Source organism: Lithobates pipiens, unplaced genomic scaffold (genome assembly GCF_037356315.1).
Source record: "Lithobates pipiens isolate NorthernLeopardFrog02 unplaced genomic scaffold, aLitPip1_a1.2 Scaffold_57, whole genome shotgun sequence".
NCBI lineage: Eukaryota > Metazoa > Chordata > Amphibia > Anura > Ranidae > Lithobates > Lithobates pipiens.
Window position 1 is genome coordinate 1272830 of NW_027507879.1, and position 17261 is coordinate 1290090.

General features: G+C 45.2%; 1 protein-coding gene across 8 annotated transcripts in view; it reads right to left on the reverse strand.

Annotated features, from left to right (window-relative positions):
• Positions 1 to 2496: 2496 nt before the first annotated feature.
• Positions 2497 to 17261, reverse strand: part of KLC1 (kinesin light chain 1) — a 158759-nt gene continuing 143994 nt past the window's right edge. For all 8 annotated transcript variants that reach the window (XM_077467584.1, XM_077467585.1, XM_077467586.1 and 5 more), the window contains one exon: positions 2497 to 3528. In XM_077467584.1, coding sequence (XP_077323710.1) covers positions 3463 to 3528 — 66 coding nt within the window. In that variant the 3' untranslated portion in view covers positions 2497 to 3462. The remainder of the gene's footprint in view (positions 3529 to 17261) is intronic.

Below are 17261 nucleotides of genomic sequence, written 5' to 3' on the forward strand. Positions count from 1 at the left end.
GGCGCATTTAACCCCTTCTTTGGCGTGTAGCAGGGGTTAAAAGTGCCCCGCCAGCAGCCAAAAAGCACAGCTAAAACGATGGTAGAGCACCTCTAAAACTAGCGGTGCTTTACTGCCCACGCGGCCGCGCTGCGAGTGTAAAAGGGGTCTTAGGGGTATGTACACACTTGTGTACTTTCGGTAAGTCCGGAAAAGCACGCACTGCAGTTAAGAAACCTTAAATATATTCAAGAACTCAAGCTGAACTCCAGGCAGATAACACAAAACACACAATTTGGCCCATTTATATGTTAATTTGAAAAGAAAAAAAAAAAAACATTTTTAGACAGAATTAAAATAGATGAAATCTGTCCGGAAACCAGCCTCTTGTAGCCTCCTGAACTGCAGCACTCATAACAGAACATACTGAAGGGGGGGGGGGGGGGGGGGGGGTTACAGATCATGACAACAGTGTGCATTCTCCTGTCCAATTACAGGCTGGACGAAGGTGACCAAAATATATTGGTAAACGACAGTAAATAGAGATCTGGCAGGAGTGACTAGATAAGAAAACAACAATTTGTGGTATTTTAACTGTGTATTTAGACATTTGTCTGGAGTTCCACTTATTTTTTATGTATTTTACATATTTCTATACAGTTATTGGATGTTAAACATATGCTTTTACCAGTCTACATTAAACCCTGATGGTCACAGCAAAACATTTGCCAGAGAGAAAAAAAAAAAAGGTATTGAGTTAGTAGATACCACATTCGTGTGTATGCGCCCTTACTTATGTACTAACAATAATACAGAGGGTGCCCTTGCTAACCTCCCTCTGAAAATGCTAGTTTTCTTGCGGTTTCCTATTTTAATACTTTCTAAGACCGCTAGTATGGAAGAAGCATGCAGAAATTTACCACGACAGCCAGGAAACTAGCATTTTTTTTTTTTTTTTTTTTTTTTTTTTTTTAGACGCAGAGGTCAACAATGGCAGATTATACTTCCTCAGCAAAGGTTTCCTTTAAGCAAAAGATATAATCTTAGGTGACACAATTGCTTTGCTGTGGTTTTTATTGCTGAAGTGATCAGCATTTCCTTATCTAGTATGAAAACTGCTTGGGCTCCATATATCTTTAGTTAGTTGTAACAGACAGCGCTGCATTTAAAAAAAAAAAATTCCAAAAAGTTACAGTCCCAGACAGGAAAGGAAGGCACTGGGGGTTATTGACAAAAGGCAAATCCACTTTGCACTGCAAGTGCACTTGGAAGGGCAATCGCTCTAAATCTAAGGGGTAGATCTGAAATGAGAGGAAGCTCTGCTGATTTAATCATCCAATCATGTGCAGGCTAAAATGCTATTTTCCTTGCATGTCCCCCTCGGATCTACAGCGACTGCACTTCCAAGTGCACTTGCAGTGCAAAGTGGATTTTCCTTTAGTAAATAACCCCCACTGTGTAGTTTCAGATCCTTTAGCGGTTATAAGATGCATTTTACCCTCCTTGCAAGTCAAAGCCCTTTAATCCTATATATTACAATGATAATCTTTCCACTTTGAATGGTACTTACCTATATGTCATTAATGACGCATGTTGCTATTTGCTCCTACCAAAAATGCTAGCTGCAACGTCTTTTGCATCGCACCCGGCCCAAACTCCCACAGGATCCTTTTTTTGGTCCGCAGCAGAATCGGATCGCATGGGTGTTCACACCATGCGATCCGATTCCTGTCCGAGTTTGCAGATCACACTGCGATATGCGAACTGATCTGGGGGTGTCATTAACGTTTCATTGACACTCCCAGCAGTTCACATAGGGCAGTGTGAACTGCCGCCGGGAGGCATGCGATGTGGGATTCGCAGCGTTCCCGCATCGCTGCAATGTGAACCCAGCCTTAAGGCCCAATTGATGTGTTACAAACTTTTATAGCCCTGTAGGGTTTGTGACCTATTCATCTTGGCAAAAGCCTTAAAATACCTTTCTCTCTAGGTGAAAATGCAAACTCCTACCATAATATTGAAATGCTCTATACCAGTGGTCTCCAAACTGCAGCCCAGGTGCCAGATGTAGCCCCTTGCTTGCTTTTATCCAGCCCTTGGGGCACTTTTTCATCCACGGAATCCAACGGTGGGGCATAATTTCCCCCACTGAAATCAATGAAGGGGCACAATCCCTCCCAACACCACCAATGGGGTCTCATTTCACCCAACGATGCCAAGAATGGGGCCCAAACTCCTCCCAAAGAAACAATGGGGCCCAATGACACCAAACATGGGGCACATTGTTTTTCCCCTCCGACATCAGTACCTTTTCTATGCCCACTGTCCCTTTGTTTCGATAGTGTGGAGACCCCTGCTCTAAACCAATAGGGCACACCCATCTGCACAAGTCTCCTTACGCAGTTTTGTAGAGAAGGGGAGAGGGCGTTTCTGATCCCTACGGTTACAGAGTGCACTGGGTCTAACTTTGGTGTCTATTATACCGCACAGTCCTAATTAGATGCCATGCACAACTGCTGTAGGAAAACTGAGGTTTTTATTTACAATCTCTATCTCAGTACGTCTATCCTGGTGACTTCAAGTGAGCTTTAAAGAAAACCTCTAACACGTTTGTTGCTATCACTGACCATTCCCGACAATGCTAGTAGCTTTGTCGTCATGATGGTGCAGTGCTTTCTAAGCAATTAACCTAGTGCAGTGTTTCTCAACTCCAGTCCTCAAGGCGCACCAACAGGTCATGTTTTCAGGATTTCCACTATTTTGCACAGGTGATTTGATCAGGTTTCATCTGAAGGGAAATCCTGAAAACATGACCTGTTGGTGCGCCTTGAGGACTGGAGTTGAGAAACGCTGACCTAGGACATGTATGCAGAGAAAGAATTTGGAACTTCCCTAATCCTTATACCTGTTCCAGTTCAGAGACTCAAAGCAGCAAAACCAAACATCAGCATACCAGCCTGGCAACTAGCATTTTTGCAAGTCAGCAAAGCTCACGGTTATTTTTAAAATTTTTTTTTTTTTTTTTACACAATAATTATGAGTTTTCAGAGTTGGGTAAAACTCCTTTTATGTAAAGCATGCAAATAAATATCTATAGACATTTTTGTTTTTTTTTGTGTCTCCAGTGCTCTTCGCGCATTTAGTCCATTTCAATTTACAAAGTTACCAGTAACCCGTTCTCCGCCCTTTGTATGGCTGGTGTAACAGTGACCCACATATTTTGTAAGGTATATATTACATTTCTACGGACAATGGTGCAAGCAGCAATTGATATATACATACACATCTATAAATAAAATGTTCCATTAAAAAAAAAAAAAAAAAAAAACTAGTTACACTAATTTAAAAATCTATCTTCTTCTTTTAGGAAAGTAAAAAGTTCAACCTGTATTCAAAAACACAAACAAGCCGGCTTTATAAGTTTTAGAGTGTCTCAGTGCGTCTTCGATGAAAGGCGTTCTAGCTAGTCGCTCTGCATGAACCTTAATGAGCCAAGTCAGTGTGACTAGCGCTCAAACCTCTCGAGTCTGTTAGACAATTATTTCGTTCCTGTGAGAAGAAAGGGAGAAGGTGGGGAAAAAAAAAAGGAAATCATTACTAGTATTGAAACAGGATTTATATAGTGCTAGCATACCTTTTCCCCTACATAAAAGTTAAACTCTGGTGTAATGTATTATTGATTGCATTAGAGCATGTGAACTGTCACCAAGTGCCATCGGGAGGGGGAACAGTGCAGTTTTTCAATCTTAGGCCATTATGGAGAGCGCTGCCTAGTGGCCATCCAGTGAGAAAGCCGGGCCCATGGATGAAGCAGTATCTGAGGCTGAACACACAGGCCTGTTGTGCGGGTTTGTCTGGATGACCAACGATAAGCAGGCACTGGTCTCCAAGGACAAGATGGTGTGCCACGTGTCCACTGAGTGAACTCTTCTAGCAGACATGTCTACTTTGGTTTCACTTTCCTGCTCCTTCATCCTATGGGCAGGTGGTTTTGTGTGACAATTTTCAGGCAAGAGGTTCCTAGATGACCAAAATAGGCCTCACGTGAGAGAGAGAGGCCTTCCCCAACAACCGAGTGAATTAAAATCCCACGATTTATGTTCACGTTTTCCTCATTTGACTGCAATAAGCGAGCCATATGTTCACACAACAGCCTCTTTAAACATTTGTCAATGCCACGGCTCCTTTGATTCTACACCAATTTCAAACTCCGATTTGTGATCTAGCTTTATGTATTATCCTTGCATCAGGTTCTGATCACCGTGGTTTTTCTACAATCACCTCCACGTCTTTTTTTGCAAGATTCCATTTGAGAGTCAAAAGTAACAGTCATCGGCTAAGCTTCACCAACTGCCATTGCACTGTCCAACAAAAGTCCCCTTAGCAGAACTAAACAATAGTTTCCCAAAACAGTTAAATTCAAAGCATGCCGTGAATAACTCACATTTTCTTTAGCTTTCAACCAAATTGTCAAGCCATCAAATGGCTGGTGTTGTAACTAATCCCATATCTGTGGCAACTGCTGGCTCCTGTGTCAGGTAAGTGACACATAATGGACTATGTGATGCATAGTAGTCCATTATGTTTTACCTGTGCAGGGAATCAAAGAGGAAGTAACCCCATCAGGGTTTACTTCCTCTTTAAAGACTGTCTCTAATTCAACAGTGGAATGGCTAAGCCTTGCAATACCCTTATATTTTCCAGCAAAAAAGAGCCCTTTCTGGCCATTGAGGTAGTCTCTGGAATGGCAGTTGGCAGGGCTTAGTTCTGAAGTCAGGGGAAGTAGGATCCTCAGTAAAGGGCGCACAGAAGAGTTTTTTTTCTGACCGATAAAAGCCATCTTAAAGTGATTATGTGTCTGCCCTAAGTCTAAAACGTATAGTGTCAAATATGGCTCACTTTAAGCAGGACTAATCCCTACTGCCCTTCAGAGCCCCAGTGCCCAACTTGCAGCCCACTGTGGCAGTGTGTTGAGCACCAGGGCTCTATATGATAGTTGGGTTTAGTCCCGCTTAAGGTGCCAGAGTGGCAGTGGGGTGTCAGGCCCTGAAACACTGAAAGAGACTGTACTGTGGACAGTTATCTCCACGCCACAGTACAAGTGAAGTCCTGGCCTGGGGAGCAGGAGAGTGGCATGGAGGCATGTGATGTGTACGTGATCATCTATGGGGGTTACCTCACTGCCACTGACTACCAGTGTAGGTGGGAGTTTAATTTATCTGCCATAACCACTAATGCGGGGGTGGGGTGTTAAAGTGGTTGTAAACCCTTACAACCAACTTTGACCTACAGGTAAGCCTTAATCTAGGCTAAGAAATATCTCCTAAACCTACACGATTTAGGAGATATTTGCCGAAAGACAGGCACCGCTTTCTACGGCGCATGTGCCGTAGACAGCGGCGCGCAGGCGCACTGAGCGTGCCGCGGTCAACGGCGATATGCCGCGAGTGGCGGCTCCCGTGCGCATGTGCGGGAGTGACATCACCGTGGCCTTCGCCGAATGACAGCGGCGGAGCGGTGAGACCCACCGAGAAGATGGATGCTCCGTACTACAGGGGACAGCGGTGACTTCGCTGGCTCCTGTGTCAGGTAAGTGACACATAATGGACTACTATGCGATGCAATGCATAGTAGTCCATTATGCTTTACCTTTGCAGGGAATGAAAGAGGAAGTATACCTATCAGGGTTTACTTCCTCTTTAACCTTCCCCGTCACTGACCACCAATACAGGGGGAGGCAAATTTCACTGCCAGTGACCACCAAATTTAATAGCACTGACACCAATGCTCAAGACTATACTTACACCAGTTCTGGGTGTTATTATTGCATCCACAGATACCAATGCTGGGGGTTGTTGCATCAATTGATAATAGTGCTGGAGGTCATTGCATTCACCGACACCAATGCTGGGAGCTATTATTGTGTCCGTCGACACCAGTGTTGGAGGTCATTATTCTATCCACCGATACCAGTGCTGGGGGGCTAGTATTGTATTCACTGTTACTAGTGCTGGGGGCAAATTTTTCGTTCACTGACACCAATGCTGGGGGATATTATTCTGGTCACTGGCACAAATTGTCACTGGCTATTGTTGCATTCTCTGATACAAATGCTGAGGTTATTTTACTCTAAGATCATCCATGTGCATTGGGATACACTGCAAAAAAAATGAGACCGGACCAAAAATGTGCTGTTATTGTGCAGCCCTCTGGTGGCATCTTGAGGCCCTCTAGAAATTTCCAGTTGACCACCACTGCTTTAGAGCGAAGCAAGCTGCCATCTTAACCTTTGTTTGGGCTCCAGTTGCTTTGGTGCTGGCACATGCGATTAGTTATGACACCAGCTTTTAAATGGTTCGATAGTTTCATTGAGAGCACAAGCAACTGTGACCGTTATCATTCATAGCCTTGAATGTGCCAGTTTTGCAAAACCATTAAAGTGACGAGTTTCGTTAAGCTATAAGATTTAAAAATTTCTCTGCAATAGCAAAAGTCCTGGAGGAAGTTTAGACCAAACTTATTGTTTACAGTCAATGAAATTGGCAGTATTGGCCTTATGCATGGAAATGACTAGTTCTATGGGTTCAGCTACCCATAACAATCAGTCTCTCAGGCTCAAACCATTGATGGAACATAAAATCAAAACACTTGTTTGTACAACACCAGTTAGATGTTACACAGAAAATAAGGGGCAGCGTTATGACAGGGACAATACGAGATGAATAAGTTTTACTTTCTACTCAAAAGGGACCATTCAACTGTATATAATATGAGGCTTATTCAACAAGTGCTGGGAATGTGTGCAAGTTATTCAAATAACCCAAATTAGATGCTATATAGCCAGATCAGTGCAAGGAGCATTCTGATCGGTTGCTGTAGGTTACTTCGTGCTTTATTAAAATAACCTCTAAGGTTTTTATTTTTTTTGCCAGTGGTACAAGAAATTTATTAGAAACTTATGTCACCTTAAACTAGCAGTGTCCTACATAGCAGAAAAAAATAGAATTAGCCATATTTTTAAAGCTGAAGTTTAGGTATGCACATTTTTGCATAGTTACATTGGTCCAGCATGGTGCAATGTAAATATACCGTATTTATCGGCGTATAACACGCACCCCAAGTTTAGGAGGGAAGTCTAAAGTAAAAAAAACTTTTAGGGAGGCAAGTTTAAGGAAAAAAAAAAAAAAAAAAAACTTACATTTTAAATGCCCATCAATGTAGCCTTCCACCGTCCCCCTGCAGCCTTCCCCAAAATTGCAGCATGGTTTAGTTTTAAATTTACCGCCGCCGCGATCTTCGGCTCCTCCCGCCGCCACCGAGATCTTCGGCTCCTCCCGCCGCCGCCATAGACCGAGCCGAGGGTACTCGGCCACTCGGCTCTGCTCGCAGTAACACTCCCATCCCGCCCCTTGTCCTGGCTCCTGTGATGGAAACAACACCGGGCCAATGGCAGGACATAAAGGCTAGGAGGCAGGACTGGGCGTGACAGAGCAGAGTACACACGGCTCGGCTCGGTAAATGTCGGCGGCGCTCCACAGACAGCGCAGATCGGCGTATAACACGCACCCATGATTTCCCCCTGATTTTAAGGGGGAAAAAGTGCGTGTTATACGCCGATAAATACGGTACATGTTCCTTTCCTGGTCAATCCCTATGGAACCTGGAAATCACTGTAGTAGCATCACTACTACAGTGACTGCTGCTAGCTTCTGGGTCCCGTACCAAGTAGCTGCTTAGTGAATGCAGGAGTTCGCATGCTCAGCATGGACGCCATTTAGAGAGTACCTCATCCAATCAGAGATCGTTTTGCATTCATTGAGAAAATGCAAAGGTTTCTCTGAATGGTGTTCATCCTGAGCGAGTGCCCTCCTTTATTCACCAAGCAGCAGTGCAGCTGTTCAGCAAAGGACCTAGAAGCTAGTGGAGATCACTGGGGTAGTGGTGCCTACTAGAGTGATTTCCAGCTGCCACAGCAATCAACCAGGTATGGCACATACCTGCTTACATTGGTCACAGATGGATCAATGTAACTATGCATAAAATAGGATTTTTTGTACTCACCCTAAAATCCTTTTCTCTGTAGTTCACCGACTGATACAGCTCCTTTCTTAGACCATTCGGTTGCTACGCCACCTTCAGGAGAGGACTAGGCACAACATGTGATAATAAAACTAGAACTTTCTAGTTCCACCCAAGGGGCGGTCCCTTAGGTAACAACCCCTCAGCCTGCTACTTCAGCTTCAGTACATCAACAAGCAGTATAACGTAAACAAAAATAGGAGGGACGGGTGCTGTGTTAGTCGGTGAATAACAGAGAAAAGGATTTTACGGTGAGTACAAAAAAATCCTATTTTCTCTTACATTCACCGACTGACACAGCTCCTCTCAGACCATTGGGATGTCCCCAAGCAGTGCTAAAAATGAGGGGAGGGGAAAACCGCATAAAACTTCACCCACCATGGCATGTGGGAACTAGTATAAACTTTACCCACAAAAACAACAGTGTGTGGGAATAAACTTTTTACCCACAAAAAAACAGGGTGCTCCTCAACTGAGAGGCACTACCTCCAAACCGCACCAGAACTGTGGTAACAAATGCAACAGTGCATTACTTATAAGGTACTGTGTTTAAAAAAAAAAAAAAAAAAACACAACAACAGGAAAAATTTAAGTGTGATTGCAATTATACAGCCGCCTGCAAAACTTTGCGGCCAAAACAGGCATCAGCCGATGCACTGACATCTACCTTGTAGAATTTTGTAAAGGTGTGAACAGACGAACAAGTCGCCGCTTTACACACTTGAGCGACAGACGCTTGATGACGGAAGGCCCAAGACGTTCTGATAGCTCTTGTACAGTGGGTCGTGACCGGAAAGGGGGGCACCTGCCCCTTTAAGGCGTAGGCCTGTACTACAATCTGTCTGATCCACCTGGAAATAGTGGCCGACGAGACCGCCATGCCTTTTTTCGGACCAGCCACCGAAACAAAACAAGGAGTCTGACTTCCGAAAGGGAGCCATAGCAGACAAACACACCCTCAGGGCCCGAACCACGTCCAGGGAATGGAGGGCCACCTCCTTAGGATGTGTCGGCTTAGGACACAGAGATGGTAACATAATGTCTTCATTGATGTGGAACGCAGAAACCACCTTCGGCAGAAAAGGTGGCTGCGGACGCAACACCACCTTATCCTTGTGGATAACCAGATAGGGCGACTTGCAAGATAAAGCCGCCAGTTCCGAAACCCTCCTGGTCGAAGTAATGGCCACTGGAAAGACCACTTTCTGGGAAAGAGTCAACAGAGGGATCTCTCTGATATTTTCAAATGGTGGTTTTTGAAGCGCCGATAACACCAGGTTCAGATCCCAGGGGGGTAACTGAACGCACCAGAGGAACTACATGTCGGATCCGTTGAACAAAAGTGCTCACTAGAGGGTGAGACGCCAAAAGGTCGCTGAAAAAATAAATAAAGGACAGCCAAAGCTGATATTTGTCCTTTAATGGTGCTTAAAGCCAATTTCTGGTCTACTCCTTGCTGTAGAAACAGCAGGATCCTGGCTATAGAAAAGCAGCGTGGACGCCATCCTTTCTCCTCACACATGGATATAGGCCTTCCAGATATGATGATATATCTTCCGAGAAGATTTCCGTGCTGTCAGCATAGTTGGAATCACCGAGTCTAAAAGACTCCGGTTCCTCAACACCTGACTCAATAGCGATGCCGTAAAAACCAGCGATAGTAAAGCAGGATAGAGAATCGGACCTTGAGACAGAAGGTCCTCTCGTAACGGCAGTCGCCAAGGGGTGTCCGCCACCAGACACACTAGATCTAAGTACCAAGGACGCTGAGGCCAATCTGGGGCAATCCATATTACTGGGATCCCCTCTGCGGAGCAGACGTGGTAACAGTTTCAACGGAGGAAAGGCATAGATCAGCTGGTACTGATCCCACGGAGCCACCAGCGCGTCTAACTTAGCTGCCCAAGGATCTCTTGTCCTGGACACGAAATTAGGCACCTTCCGATTGAGATGGGAGGCCAGAAGATCCACGTCTGGTGTGCCCCATCGCAGGCACAGTAGCCTGAACACCTCCGGATGCAACATCCATTCTCCTGGGTCCAGCATCTGGCGACTTAGGTAGCCTGCCAGTTCTCTACTCCCGGGATGTAAATGGCTGACAGGGCCGGTACATGTTGCTCTGCCCAATGAAGGATGTGAGCGACCTCCCGTGCGGCGGCCGAGCTTCTTGTTCCTCCTTGGTGATTGACGTATGCCACCGTAGTAGCGTTGTCTGACTGGATCCTGATCGGATGCCCTTGAAGTTTTAGAAACCATGTGGTGAGGCATAGCCTGATCGCTCTCAGCTCAAGCGGACTGATCGGCAACTTGGATTCCTCCACCGACCAGAGGCCCTGGGTCGACTGAACTCCCATTACTCCACCCCAGCCAGTTAGGCCACATCCTCATTTAATTCTGGGGCGGAAGATGCTCTCAGGAGGAGATCTTCTAGGTATCCCACGATCGCAATCCCGCGTTGACACAGCAACGCCAAAACAGGAGCCAGTACCTTGGTAAAGACTCGGGGGGGCTGATGCCAACCCAAATGGGAGAGCCACAAACTGGTAGTGGGCTTCTCCGACTGCAAATCACAGGAACCTGATGCTGAAGGCATATGGGTATGTGCAGGTATGCATCCTGGATGTCCAAGGATGCCAGGGAGTCCCCTTGATGGAGTGCAGTGACCACTGAGCGAACTAATTCCATTCTGAATCTCTGTACTTTTACAAAGTAATTGAGGGCTTTCAGGTCCAATATTGGACGTGCCCCTTCTTTTTTTGGGGACTACAAACAGGTTTGAGTAGAACCCCTGGAAACGTTCGGATTCCGGAATAGGTACCATCACCCTGCGACTCAGCAGGTCCCTTACCCGCCCCCAATAGGGCCTCCCGGCGAGCCGGGAATGCGGGTATGCTGGAGGGGAACAATCTGTTTTGTGGCCAAGAGAGGAACTCAGATCGCAGACCCATTGGTGGGACAGCCGAGAGGCCCACCGGGCTGCAAACTCCCGAAGGAGACCCCCCCCCCACCTGTGTTGCGGGCGGGGGAAAACCTTCATGCGGTAGCACTTTTGCTTGCAGGTTTGCCATTCCAGAGACACTTGGGTCCTTCAGAGGTCATCCTATCGGGCTGTGGACACTTGGTCGAAGCCCAGGGCGGATGAAAAGGCCATTTGTAAGCGGAGAATGAGGGCCCTTGCCTATGGTGTGGCTCCTTAGCCTTCCTGGCCTGTAGGAGTAGTGTACTCTTACCACCTGTGGCATTTTTAATAATATCCAATGAGGCTCCAAAGAGCCGGTTGCCAAGGAAGGGAAGATCCGTCAGGGCTTTTTTGGATGCCTGTCACCAGACCAGCATTTTAGCCAAATCAGGCGCCTCATCCACCAAACTACAGGGAAATGGTCAGAGCAAGCTGCTCCTTGCCCCACCAAAGGTGGCCGCTGAGCACTGTATATTATGAGGGACCGTGAACAAAACAGGCAGACAAATGACAGTGAAACAGCGCTACAGCGATCAGACACAGCCTCCAAGGAGAGAACTACACACATCCAGGGCACAGCCAGCCAGTGCAGTCCCCCCCCCTCCCCCGAGAGCCCCTGTACATGGCACACACACTGCTCAGCAGCCCATGCAGCATCCCCCACAGGGAAGGGGGGTAGGGAAGATGGGGACAGGGAGAGAAGAGAGGGAGGCGAGGGAATCCCCAGCTGCTCAGCCCCACCGAGGCCGGGAGAGCTGTACTTACCAGTCCTGAGCTGGGAGACATTCCATCACAGACTCTCACTCCGATCAGTACGGGGTGGCTGCTGGCCCGGCACACTGACGCAGACATCAGTAGCCCGATCACATGTGTGCCCCGGAGCATATACGCTCACTGACCACCCCCTGGAACTGGGGCATGTCGTGGCCGACCCAGGTCAGCACACGCTCGCTGGCCAGGCTGGGGAGACTACAAGGATAAGAGTATCCAGCTCGTCACCCAGCCGGCTGTTGATCGCAGATCACAGGATCTTTAATCTTGCGCAAAAAGCAAAGCTTCTGCAGAAAAATCAACGGACCGATGGGCCCGCAGGGTTCCTTGGTCCTTCTCCCTCACTAGGCAGAAAAAAACTGAAGCTGCAGTAGCAGGCTGAGGGGTTGTTACCTAAGGGACCGCCCCTTGGGCAGAACTAGAAAGTTCTAATTTTATTATCACATGTTGTGCCTAGTCCTCTCCTGAAGGTGGCGCAACAACCCGATGGTCTGAGAAAGGAGCTGTGTCAGTCGGTGAACTTAAGAGAAATACTCATACCTAAACTTCAGTGTTAAACCGTTAGATATTGAGATATTTGCAATATATATATATATTATAGGTTAAAAAATATAATATTATATAATAAAAACCTTAAATAAATTGTGTCAGTAATATTAGATTTAGATTTCAAAACTTTAGAGTTTTTGATAGAGTGGGAAATAGTTTCTATCTCTGTCGGTTGTATTGCAGTCTGTGCCTACCATTGGAGAGTTTCCTCTCACTTTCAGTATGTAACCAGGACAGGAGGGGGTACGGAAAGTCTCCCCAACAAAGACAAATCAGGTGTGTTGGCTCATGTGCCATGACGAAGGACATGTCTTTTTAATAAAGGAACGCAATTTTTTGGATGTCGACCATCTCTTTCCCCAATTCACACGCTTAGTTTAGTAAAGGGGAAATAGTTTTAACATTTGTTGGACCTTTACCAGCGTCCTTTACCCCGTTGGGGATCCCCCCCCCCAATTTGTTGACCAAAGGTCACACAAATGTGAAAAAAAATCAATTGATATTTCAGTCTGTTAATACATGAAGGCCTTTATTAAAGCGAAATCTAGCCATGTGTGAGAAACTACCCATCTCAGGCCTGAGGTCCGGTTCACACTGACGCAGCACGACTTACAGCGCGACTGCCTCAGCGACCTGGATGCGACTTGCAAAACGACTTCTTTATAGAAGTCAAGTCGCCCCAAAAGTCGTACAGGAACCTTTTTCTAAGTCGGAGCGACTTGAGTCGTCCAATTAGAACGGTTCCATTGCACAGAGCGGGATGAGACTTGTCAGGCGGCTAAGTCACCTGACGAGTAGCCCCTGTGTGAACCGGCAATAAACTGATGAAACTGGTTAGGATTCACTGGTCTGATCTTTATATATGTAAAGGCAAAGCATTTATACTTCAACAAAACAGAAGTAGAATACGTGACAATGAGCGCACATTAATAAAGGATAGGACAATGCCAAGTTATCATGTTAGCAACATTTAGGAAGCCAGGTCTGGCACAAGGTTAGGTAAAAGTGAGTTAAGTGCGACAGTTAATACACAATGAATAGACATAACAGACAGAATGAAAACACAATCTACCACTAATCTGAGCTGCATATCTAAAATGTTTTAATTCTGGAGTAGGCCTACTCTTGAAAGCTGGAAGGGATTGTCTTTTTAAGATAAATTGAAAAATGTATCTGTGGAGAGTAACTTCTAACTTTATGATGGCACCTAGGGATCAGAAAAAGGCTTCTCACAGTACAATGTGTGGTGGTACCTGGCTCAATTCTTAACATTTGAATTCCTCCAGCTCTTGCAGCACCAGAACTTGAAGAATGTTTCCAAAACAGGGACACTTGGAGTTTGTATTGTCTCCGTATGACTGTATGGGTTTCCTCTAAGTGCTGGGCTTCATATTAAAGTGGAAGTAAACCCCCCCCCCCGCCGCCATCATTTTCAGCCAAGGAAGCTGCCATCTTCGCCTCTGTTTAATCTACAACTGCCATAATTCTGCACTCTTGTAATCAGTTATGACACCAGCCATTGGATGGGTTTGACAGTTTGGTTGAGAGCACAACCAATGAGAGTGTTACATTTCCAGCACGTGTCGGAAATTAAACAGTTTTTTGAAGCTGGTAAATGGATGGGTTTACTTCCGCTTTTTTTTTTAAGTTGCTTTAAGGGTGGGGCTAATTTATATAACATTTTATTAGTTACAAGTGTCAGATGTTCTCAAGGGTTTTTTTTTTTTTCCAAGGCAACAAGAAAAATATTAAAGCTAAATTCCAGGCATAAAATCATTAAAATTTAAATATGTTTAAAAGTGGTTGTAAACCTCAGTCATGAAATCTGAACAAAGCCCATCTGTAGCATTTACTTATCTCTCGCCAAAGCTCGAAGACCCCATTCACACCTGAGTTTGGCGTTTTGAGGCAGAAAGTTGTGCGATTTTACCGCGATTTTTTTTACCGCGATTGACGCGTTGTCACAATTTTGTACAGGTCAAAGGGTCACCAATGCAAAAAGCAGAAAAACGTCCAAATCTACCTAAAAAAAAATAAATAAATAAAAATGCCAGAACTTGTTTGAGCTTCAGGCGTTATGGAGTGGAGATGCGAACCATCTCCTTAGAGAATTTTTTTTTTTTCCTCCTCCAGCGTTTTGGAGCTTCAGGCTTCAAGCTGAAAAACGCTGAATGCGGCCATAGTGTCGAGATTAATTTGTGAGAGAGCAGTGTCGTGTAGAGCTGCACGATTCTGGCTAAAATGAGAATCACAATTTTTTTTTTTGCTTAGAAGATAGATCACGATTCTCACGGCGTAACACCTTTCACATTAAAAAAAAAAAAAAAAAATTGTGCTAACTTTACCGTTTCGTTTTTTTAAATTTATTGAAGTGTATTTTTTCGAAAGCCCGCTGGGCAAATACAGTGTGATATAAAATATTGGAGCAATTGCCATTTTATTCCGTAGGGTCTCAGCTAAAAATAATAAATGAAAAAAAAAAAAAAAATTATATATATATATATATTCATTTATTTGGGGGTTCCAAGTAATTTTCTAGCAAAAAATATTGATTTTAACTTAAGAAAAACATGTCAGAAAAAGATTTAGACTTTAAGTGCTTAAACTTCCTGCATTTATACTTGTTGAAAACTTGGCAGACTGCCCGATTATTTGTTAAGAAGGAAGCTTAGTTACAATGTTTCAAGTTCTAAACTTGGCAGACTGCCCTGATGCTTTCTTTTGACAGCTAAGTGTGCAGATAATCTCTCCACTTGTTTACATGAAAGAATCGGCAAACTCAGCAGGAGAGACCTTCGGGGGGGGGGGTGAATCGAGATCACGATTTTTTTTTTTTAACAATGAATTGTGCAGCTCTAGTGTCCTGTGGGTCTAACTGCAGCTCTCCGCAACCTTCTCTGATATTGACAGATGGAGTAGGATTTTATTTCAATTCTGTACTTTTAAAAAGGGATGTACAGAAGAGAAGACTGCAGATAAACAAGTAAAACTTGTGTAGGGGGATTTGTTTCATCTTCGTGTATCACCTGAGGCTATGCACTTTGTTGGGTATATGAGAGGGTTTACAGCCACTTTAACAGCCACAAATATTATATATACAGTTTTGCGCATGTTAAATGCCTTTTCAAACCCAGATATTAGCAGTGGTGACATCATTACTGCGCTGTACATAGCATGAGTTGAGCTGTGGGAGGGACCCAGCAGGTCCAACCACTACAGACTGCCTGCAGGAAACTACAGGAGGGTAGGGAACATAAAGACCAATCAGCCTGCACAAGGACTGAGAGCAGCAGTGACTTGTCTTGATAGCAGATTGACACACAGGGAAGTTTTACACTGGATTTCTGCACAGATCCACAAAAATAAAGCAAACCAAGATTAAGGCTCCTTTTAAACATGCTGTGGCCGCGGGTCACAGCATGGGGTCTGGTGCATCACTGTTCACCGATTCAGGTCTGAATTTGCACCTGAATCAGACCAGAAGACGCACAGGGCCCCTTTCCAAATGTGGACCATGGCCACCCCGGAGCTGTGAACCGGCTCCATTGAAAACCGGGCACATTCGCATGTCATGTGAATCAGATGTCAGGAACCCTGCATCAAATTCGCATATATGTGAACCTGGCCCCAAAAATCCACGACTTTTGTATTTGAAGAAACAATGTTTACTTCTCAGAGTTCTTTCTGGAGTTGTTCTTTAGCACTTCCCCGTGTTGCATATATACTGTAATGCCGCGTACACACGATCGGAATTCGGGCTAGATAAAGAAAGATGAGAGCTTTTAATTGGAAAATGTGACCGTGTGTAGACTCCATCAGAATTTAGTTGTCCGAATTCCCGCCAGCCAAAAATTTATGTTCTCAGATTTCCCGACGGAAAAACTTTCTATCGGACATTCCGATCGTGTGTCTGCAATTCCGACATGCCAAAATTCACGCATGCTCAGATTCAACTACAAGACGGAAGCTACTGGCTACTGGCTATTGAACTTCCTTTTTCTAGTCCCGTCGTACGTGTTGTACGTCACCGTGCTCTAAACGATCGGAATTTGGTGTGACCATGTGTAGGCAAGACAGCTTGAGCAGCGTTCCGCCAGAATTCTGCCGGGAAAACCATCAGGGCTTTTTCCGATGAGAATTCCAATCGTGTGTACGTGACATTAGTATGGATAATCTACCTCCAGCACATATAATTAAAGTTGAAATCTGGCCTAAAAACAACAGCCGTGTGTATTCCTAAATTAATTTAGTATTTTGCACAGATTTATACTGTTATCCAGCTTAAAGTGGTTGTAAACCCCTACAAACCACTTTGACCTACAGGTAAGCCTAGATTAAGGCTTACCTGTAGGTCCAAGAAATATCTCCTAAACCTACACGGTTTAGGAGATATTTACCTGAAGACAGCTACCGCTGTCAGCGGTGCATGCGCCGTAGACAGTGGCGCGCAGGCGCACTGGGTAAGCCGCAGATCGCGGCGATATGCCGCGAGTGTCGGCTCCCGTGCGCATGCGCGGGAGTGACGTCGTTGCTGCTCCGGCGAATCACAGCGCCGGAGCAGCGAGACCCACCAAGAAGATGGACGCTCGGAACTACAGGGGACAGCGGTGACTTCCCTGGCTCCTGTGTCAGGTAAGTGACACATAATGGACTACTATGCGATGCATTAGTAGTCCATTATGCTTTACCTTTGCAGGGAATCAAAGAGAAAGTAAACTCATCAGGGTTTACTTCCTCTTTAAAGTGATTGTAAAGTTTTTTTTTTTTTTTTAAACAAAAACAACAAAACATGTTAGTTATACTTACCTCCTCTGTGTAGTGGTTTTACACAGAGCAGCCCAGATTCTCCTCTTCTCAGGTCCCTCTTTGCTGCCCCTGGCCCCTCCCTCCTGTCGAGTGCCCCCACAGCGAGCAGCTTGCTATG